The 8884-nt window shown below is 42.4% G+C and overlaps 2 protein-coding genes across 4 annotated transcripts in view; one reads left to right on the plus strand and one right to left on the minus strand.

Annotated features, from left to right (window-relative positions):
* Positions 1 to 4883, plus strand: part of LOC109469415 (ficolin-2-like) — an 8851-nt gene extending 3968 nt beyond the window's left edge. The window contains exons 6-7 of the mRNA XM_019767917.1: positions 1476 to 1692; positions 2749 to 4883. Coding sequence (XP_019623476.1) covers positions 1476 to 1692; positions 2749 to 3073 — 542 coding nt within the window. The 3' untranslated portion in view covers positions 3074 to 4883. The remainder of the gene's footprint in view (positions 1 to 1475; positions 1693 to 2748) is intronic.
* A 273-nt stretch (positions 4884 to 5156) lies between these two features.
* Positions 5157 to 8884, minus strand: part of LOC109469422 (RWD domain-containing protein 1-like) — a 5630-nt gene continuing 1902 nt past the window's right edge. The window contains exons 3-7 of one of the 3 annotated variants that reach the window (XM_019767931.1): positions 7943 to 8079; positions 7394 to 7537; positions 6772 to 6895; positions 6511 to 6576; positions 5157 to 5958 (exon numbers count right to left, since the gene is read on the minus strand). In XM_019767931.1, the coding sequence (XP_019623490.1) occupies positions 5855 to 5958; positions 6511 to 6576; positions 6772 to 6895; positions 7394 to 7537; positions 7943 to 8079 (575 nt within the window). In that variant the 3' untranslated portion in view covers positions 5157 to 5854. Of the gene's footprint in view, positions 5959 to 6510; positions 6577 to 6771; positions 6896 to 7393; positions 7538 to 7942; positions 8083 to 8884 lie in introns of all 3 variants that reach the window. The other 2 variants (XM_019767933.1, XM_019767930.1) reach the window with 2 other exon arrangements.

The raw sequence follows: 8884 nt of genomic DNA on the forward strand, positions 1-8884 counted from the left end.
CAAGCTCGATTTTCCCTCTTTTTAAATACAGGTAACCTGCAGATCCTCTCTCAGGAGGTGACGAAGCTTTCAGTACGACAAACCGAGCTGGAACGTAAGTAATGTGTCCTGCGTATACCACCACCTGTTTACGCATAACCGGTATAACCGCCCTTCGGCGTAACACACCAGCTTCTGTATCTATATATATATATACATAGCCGGTATAACCGCCCTTCGACGTAACACACCAGCTTCTGTATGATAGCCGGTATAACCGCCCTTCGGCCTAACACACCAGCTTCTGTATCTGTATATATATAGCCGGTATAACTACCCTTCGGCGTAACACACCAGCTTTTGTATCTGTGTAGCCGCTATAACTGCCCTTCGGCGTAACACACAAGCTTCGCAGGCACGCGGCGCGACGGCAGCTGGCTACATTACACCGAATGACTTGTTACACCTAACCCTTGAACATCGAACTCTAAACAGACTTCGGACGCCTGTCTGGACCACCCGGCCCACCCGGACCTCCCAGCCCACCCGGACCTCCCGGCCCATCCGGACCTCCTGGACAGGTAAACATGCAGGCTTAACAAACTAACTAACAAACAAACACCGCTTTACACCAACAGACAGTCTACCTCTGATTTGGACGAGAGAAAACTTGAATTATTTTCGTCAGTGGCTATACCTTGATCTGGAATATCTTTCTTGAGACAGATCTATTCCTAAAGTACTGCGTACGTTCATTCACATTATTACCTTCCTGAACTATGGTTCTCAATGCACACTCATGCAGCACTGACTACCAAAATAGTATGTGTTTTTAAGTATATAAAAGCAATACTAGTGATTATACATTTAGAGGGAGGACTTCTTATAATACTCCAGCAAACCGACATATGTCACCGCAGTCATCCCCCATTCCGCTTTCTACTTTCAACTGATCCACGAAAGGCTGTTCTGGACATTTCAGGTTGTTGCGTAATTTGTTTTACCTGTTCCTATCTTATCCTGTTCCTAACATCATATTTATATGTGTTACAATACCTTTATTGCAGTGTAGCTGTCCAGCCCCAGCAGCCACAGACTGTGCTGCCGCCGGACACACGACCAGTGGAGTCTACACACTTGGCTCACCCCTGTCCGGTGTAACGGTCTACTGTGACAATACTGCAGGTAGATATGGCACGTTTTAAGGCACATATTGAAATTGAGGCAGAAACATACACAGATGTGAATAAGATATACTGTCCTCCTGATATAGTTGTTCATAGTATTTTTAAAGAGTTTAACCTCTTAGTCAGTGCAATAGATAAATAATAATTACTGTTTTATTGCAAATTCATGCCCGAGGGCTAATTGCCGGAACAGAAGAGACATTTGGTAAAGAAACAGACTATTGATATCCCATGCAAAGCGAACACCTGTTGACACACACAAAAAAAAAAACTATTTTCATATCCTACAAATAACGTGTTTTGCCACAGGAGAGGGATGGACCGTGATCCAGCGTAGAATGGACGGGTCGGTTCGCTTTGACCGGACCTGGGAGGAGTACAAGCACGGGTTTGGGAACAAGAACGGGGAATACTGGCTTGGGAATGAGAACATCCACCGCCTGACTACTCAGAAGAACTACCGTCTACGAATCGACCTGAAGGATTGGGAAGGGAAGTCGACCTACGCGGAATACAACACGTTTAGGTCGGTGTTCTCTAGTGAGAATTCTAGGCAAAGCATCATTGTTAGGAAGTCACTTACACGGGTCATCAAGGCAGTCGACACTGGTAGTAGATGACCCACAAATAATACAGACGTTATACAAACATAAATAACGAAATCTAACTGCAAAGTACAAAATTATACATAATGTTAACATCCTTAATTGGTGGCAGAAGACAATACAATCTACACATAGTACGGACTGATAAATATGAAAAAAAAATCCTACCTAGCAGCAGATCGTGAATGAATGTGTGGACACTAGTTGGAATGGGTGGAAGGCTTTAAGTGTAGTTTTGTGGGTCTGTTTTGGCGTAAAAGCAGAATATGAGCATTTGGCTCAGAACCGACCGTCCTGGGTTCGAATTCTGCCAATCAGTCAACCTGAATGAATGAAAAGTTTATTCGTAAAAGCACATATATAGCAGCCATGGGCTGCAGTGCGTGTTTCAATACAATGACAGATTAATACTTGAAAACACCAGTCACATCAAATATATTTCAGACCTGACCTTGGCTTGGCATTACGTTATTTAGGGTGAGAGACTAAGCTAACATATAGTAACCCAAACCCTACCAGCCGCTAGACCAGATTGTTACACTGCAACGGTCAGACCGGAGTGCCATACTTGGCAAGCATATTCTAACACAGGGCGAACAAAACCGATGTACACTAACACAAGGTCATGTGAGTCCAGTCCTTGTTTACAGAGAGTTCTTAGCATGTACAGTCTACTACTACTCCTGCTAACAATCATAGGGACATGCTTCGACCACTTCAGATTGTTCTGTAGAATCACGCCAAGGATTCGTGCAGCGTTGACCACTTCCAGCTGGGTAGGTCCAATTGTAATCCCAGGTGTGCCCAACCTTGTGCCCTTGGAAAATGCACTTAAGACAACTTTCCTCACTTCGCTCAGGTGAAAATGATTATGCCAGAGTGATCATTATCTTGATCGTGGACATTAAATAAAAACCAAAACATTTCTTAATTTGTTCATAAAGTAATGAGTGATGTAATGCAATGTTCCCATCCAGGGTGGCCGGTGAGTCGGACCAGTACCGGCTGACCGTTTCCGGGTATTCAGGCGACGCGGGAGACTCCATGGCGGGCAGCTATAGCCTCAACGGGCAGAAGTTCTCCACTGTGGACAGGGACAATGATGCCAGCAGCCTCCACTGTTCTCAGGAGTTCGGACAGGGCGGCTGGTGGTACAGGGACTGCAGCCGTTCTCTCCTCAACGGCCGCTACCTTGGCAACTGTGGGAACTCCTGTCCATTAGCGCAAGGTGTGACGTGGTGGAACTGGAGAGGCCACGAATACTCCCTGAAGTCTGTGTCGATGAAAATCAGGCCACGATAATCGCATTTCCTCTACTAAATTTGATCACACCCAGTTATCCACAAAACCATCAATCCTATATGTCTGTAACGCTGACAAGTAACGCTCTCTATTGTAGCGGCTTTGTCTGTTACAAACTTACACCAGAATGATTTAATTTGAATGTAGCAGTGAGGCAGACGTCTTTGTTCAGATAACTGGAGAAGTGTTCAGATATAGTTGTTATGGAGCAAACTGTCCAATATGAGTTTTGGATACAAGTGACGATATCTGAAATATGTAGCAACTGAGTTTAAAAAAAGTACTTTTGCTTATTTTGATGCTGGGTGCTTCTGATTTAACATATCAAAATAATGCTCTTTATGTGGTGTCTCTTTTGTTGCAGAATTCCAGTAACATACTTGTACAACTGTAGTTCTGTAGTCATGGGTTCCTTAGTATCTGTATCTGTATAGCTGGTATAACCGCCTTTCGGCGTAACACACCAGCTTCGCAGGCACGCGGCGCGGCGGCAGCTGGCTACATTACACCGATCGACTTGTTACACCTAACCCTTGAACTTCTAGCTCTAGACATTGTTTAAAGCTAAAGTTAGTATACAAGACTGTACAAGTATGTAGCCTCAGTCAATATGTAAACTACATAGTCTTCCGTAGAATTCAGTAGTCCCTGAGAACTATTGTTACCATAAATAGCAAAGTTCTTTGATCATTTATTTTTCACGAGCCGACGTTCCTATGACCTTTAATGTATGCCACAATGTATGCACTGCATTCGGAAATGCATTGTTAACAGTAAAAACTAGCTTAAGTGCACTGTGAACCATGTAACACCTTTAGTGTACTATGTACCAAGTAACATCTAGCATCAGTGCACAGTAAACCAGTCAGAATTGCCCTGATGAAGATGACAGACGGTCATCGAAACGTCGGCTCGTGAAAAATGAATGGTTGTGATGAAAGAACTTTGCTATTCATTCGTTTACCAACCTGATGAAATTATTTAGGGGTTTTGTTACCATAGTTACCCAGAAGAAGAAGTTGCTTATGTTTGTATTTTATACAATAGCTGAGTGATAATATCATTTATTTCCTTCTGAGCCGAATATTTTTCTTCCAGAAAGGAAATGTGTTTGAGAAAAGTTTAGTAATGAATATTTACTGAAAGGTGATTTTCTGTAAGGCAGTTCAATAACAGTAATATTGTAGTCAAGGGCAAATTGACAAGGAATAACATCATGTTGGAAGAATAATTTTTAATCATTATTTTAAAACTTGCCTCTTATCTTGTCCAATGTTTGGCAGTTTTGTGTCACATTGTAGTGCTGTTGTACACGTACGTGAACAACAGAGAGACTAGAACTATAATCATGGAACACAATTAGGTGTACAAACCATTAGTGATGAGGCCTAGGGGGAAAATGTCATGTTTCCATTTCAAGTCCTAAAACACTTAGGGTCGGTTGGTAGGGATCCTCCTTTTTCATTTTAGATTCTGGCTAAACTTAAACTAACAAAGTCAAGCTAAAAAATACATCATGATCAGGGCTGTCTCCAGTTCCTTTCCACCCCATATATATTCGGTAAAAATGGTTTGGAAAATGCGTGAAATAGCATTTTAGACGATTTGAAATGCAGAATTTTATGTCCCTGTCAGCAGTCAACCCAAAAACCGCTAGCGTTGGTCTGGAACCCGGAAACACTACATTTTTTCCAAGGTCCCGGATTGCATACAGTAAACTGCTATAAACATATAATGTAATGCCTTCTATATGAAGGACGTAAGACTTTGGTGATGGGTGAAAATAAATTCTGCACTGCTGGTGTTTCAATCCTCTCACGAATGTGTTTTTTTTTTGTACATTTGTACACTGTGACAACACCTACAGTAACTCAAGTTCTTGGTTTTTTGAACCTGCATGATTTTTTTTTCTGATGTGAAAAAGGGGCATGCGGAGTGAGTGAGTGACAGTGAGTGAGTGAGAGTGATTGAGTGAGGGTGAGTGAGTGAGTGAGTAAGTGAGAGTGAGTGTGAGTGAGTGAGTGAGTGAGTGTGAGTGAGTGTGAGTGAGTGAGAGTGAGTGTGTGTGTGTGAGTGAGTGAGTGAGTGAGTGAGTGAGTGAGTGAGTGAGTGAGTGAGTGAGTGAGTGAGAGATCTGAAAAAGAAATAGATGTACAGGATGTCTTTCAGCATATGAGCATGAGTCACTGATATAATTAATGCCTAAGATCGTTGGAAGAAAGTCCATGATTTCCGGGCTGTTACATTTTTCACTTTATTAATGAAGTTCCTTCTTTTTGTTTTCATTGTTCTCGCCCACTCCATTAATTTCGTACAAACGAGAACCAAGAGATTAAATTGGCATGGCCTGAACATACCACATACAAGAGACAGTTGGCAGAATGTATTGTGCCTGTGCAAAACCCAGATTTTGATTTTTTTTTTACTTTTCGTTGAAATTTGCCCATTACTGACAATATCTTATCGAAAAGTATAGACAGGATGTCATCCCTGCTTTGCACAATACATTACAGGTTTGTCAAAGGAGCAGCACGTTTTGAAATACTTCATACAACATGTATGCAACAACCCACAGACATAATTTCTGACTTTAAAACTGGAAAGTTCTGGGAATTAAAGAGGGATTAAAAACCTGGTGAAAATTCTGCAATATGTCAGGGAGTCCTTATGTAGTGTCTGTAAGCCCTTAAGTTGTTTTGTGAGTCTTAGATGTCGGCATCCAGAATAACCACCGGGTCTTGTCTCTCCTGAGAAGCTGCACAATGTCTTTAAGGATGATCCTCAGTCTTCAAGGTCAAGCTCCTCGTCAAGGTCGAGATCGGCCATGTCTTGGAACAGTGACTCGTCGACCTCCACGCTCTCATCACCTGCACCAAGAGTAATGTCTGTGGGAACCGGTACAGAAGGGGGAGGGGGGCGGTAAGGGGGGGCGGTAAGGGGGGCGGTAAGGGGGAGGCGGTAAGGGGGAGGGGTAGTAAGGGTGAGGGAGAGACAGTGTTAGCACACATGTATGTTATAAACATACAACACAAACGCAGTTATGGATGTGTTAAACATTCAACAATGTGTTAAGCATGGTTTTTAGTCAACATGGTTTTATTAAACAGCCTGCATGAAAAAGATGTAGCGAACAGTTTTTAGCTTCTAAATCTAACGTGCAAGAATTTTCTTACTGTTTAAGTAAGTAACACATCCATGAACATTTAGAATTGGTTGTTAGCATGTAACATACACAACATACATGTTTCACTACATGTAAGTGTTATCATATTATACTAATAGTACTACACAACTAATTTCACATCAAGGCTAGAAATATGCTCTAGTACAAACCACACAAAAACAAACAAAATTTATTCACATGCACTCAGATAAACCAATTTGGTTCTGAACAAAATCACCCAAATAGTGACCCATGTTCGGGCCGGCCATCTTACCTTCATTGTCCAGAAATCTTGCGTCTGAGTCGTTCAGTGATGTGTCCCGTTCGAATAGCTGTTTTCCTGGTTAGAAAAACATGGTTGTTTAGATTTATAAATTATACAGATCATGTGTTCTTTTGAATCTGACAATATCACCCACTCCATTCACCTTTCACACAAATTTGACAGCACAAGAAACTGAAAATGTTAGGTCATGAATAGTTAATTTACAATTAAAAAAAAGTAAGTATGTTTGAATTGGAATCTGTAACTTACCTGTTAACTTTTTACTGTTGTCTTCTTCTTTTTTAGATTTCTTCTTTTCCGCTATTTCCTGGTCAAACCGGTCTTTCCATGCCAGAAAGGTTTCTATAGTGACTCTGGTGCCCTCAAATCTTTTCTGCAACAAGACAAATGTAACAACAAAAAAGTTACTCAACCAACTGGATAATATGATTTTGGAAATGGCCAGACATATTAGGTAGCATCCACCTAGTCACCAGTGTCACTGCTGAAAGCTAGTGGATGCTACCTGAAACGTCTAACCATTTCCAAAATCATATCCAGCTGCACGAGTAACTGTATTTTTGGGCGTATCTTATTAACTAGAAGACAAAAGCAATTTTATGTGATACAAAATGAACTAGACAGGCAACAATTGCAACACAAATGTATGATGAAATGAAGGATTTAATGCATTTAATGTTTACCTTCATATAGTCTACCCTAACAAAATACTGCTGTGATTTTTCTTACTCAAAAACATTCATGTACATGTACATGGTGACCATCCCCTCCGTTGCCACATAATGTAATTCAACACTACTGGGTGTCTGCTACAGCACCAGCTTTCAGTTTCCCATTTTCGGCAGAGAAGAGTCAGAGTTTCTATATATACCTTTTCTTTTTCTTCCTCTTCTCTCTGTTTTCTTTCCCTCTCTTCTTCCGCCTGTTTCTTCTTCTCCTCGACCAGTTCACTCAGTCTCTCTTGCACAGCTGACACCAGAGTGAACACCATCACCATGCCGAGGTTCTCCTCAGCCTGGGGACATTACACAGCCTGGGTTAGCTGCTGTGTCTACCTGTTGTTGTGTTTACCTGTTGTTGTGTTTACCTGTTGTTGTGTTTACCTGTTGTGTTTACCTGTTGTCGTGTTTACCTGTTGTGTTTACCTGTTGTTGTTTACCTGTTGTTTACCTGTTGTTGTGTTAACCTGTTGTTGTGTTTACCTGTTGTCGTGTTTACCTGTTGTCGTGTTTACCTGTTGTTTACCTGTTGTTTACCTGTTGTGTTTACCTGTTGTTGTGTTTACCTGTTGTTGTTTACCTGTTGTTTACCTGTTGTTGTGTTAACCTGTTGTGTTTGTTTACCTGTTGTGTTTACCTGTTGTTGTATTTATCTGTTGTTGTGTTTACCTGTTGTTGTGTTTACCTGTTGTCATGGTTACCTGTTGTTGCAGCAGGTCCTGTATGGAGCTGACGTCCTGCTCGGTGAGGTTCTGTGGCGACAATACCTCCATCTCAGGGGGGGCGTCGGGGTAGGTCGGCACGTAGGTGAACTGCAGGTCAACCCCCAGCGGGGCTCCTTCTGGGGGGGGCAAACTTCAAGGTTACTCATAACCCCCAGGGGGCCCCTTCTGGGGGGACAAACTTCAAGGTTACTCATAACCCCCAGGGGGCCCCTTCTGGGGGAACAAACTTCAAGGTTACTCATAACCCCCAGGGGGCCCCTTCTGGGGGGACAAACTTCAAGGTTACTCATAACCCCCAAGGGGCCCCTTCTGGGGGAGGGAACAAACTTCAAGGTTACTCATAACCCCCAGGTGGCCCCTTCTGGCGATAACAGGAACATTCTGATGATACATATATACGTATGTATCGAATGAGACTGCCACCAAGTGACAAATTATTGAGCAAGTAAGACAGGACTAAGTCCCCAAACACTGGACACTCCATTTAACGTCCTATCGGAGGGACGTCCCTAACCGAAGCAAGGTACTCATTTTCACCTGAGCGAAGTGAGGAAAGTCGTGTAAAGTGCCTTTCACAAGGGCACAAGATCGGTGACATGGGCGGGATTCGAACCCACGACCAGTGTGAGCCGAACGTGCTACCGACTGCGCCACACGACCCCAACAATAGTATTGTATCTAGAGCTGTGTACCGGTACGCAGTACCGATACTGTACCGGAAAAATTGATTAGGTACAGGTCCAAAATACCTAATCCCTCAGTACCGGTACTGTACCTAAACAATTTCACACCAATTTTATGCCTATTTGTGACCTCAAATGTGTAAATAGCTGGTTAACAATGGGTCCCTGTGTAAGGACAGTGTGTTCATGAAACAAAACATCTTTGCCTATATTTTATCTGAGCATTCGCCATAAA

Source organism: Branchiostoma belcheri, unplaced genomic scaffold, assembly GCF_001625305.1.
Source record: "Branchiostoma belcheri isolate BF01 breed outbred unplaced genomic scaffold, Haploidv18h27 scaffold202, whole genome shotgun sequence".
Lineage (NCBI taxonomy): Eukaryota > Metazoa > Chordata > Leptocardii > Amphioxiformes > Branchiostomatidae > Branchiostoma > Branchiostoma belcheri.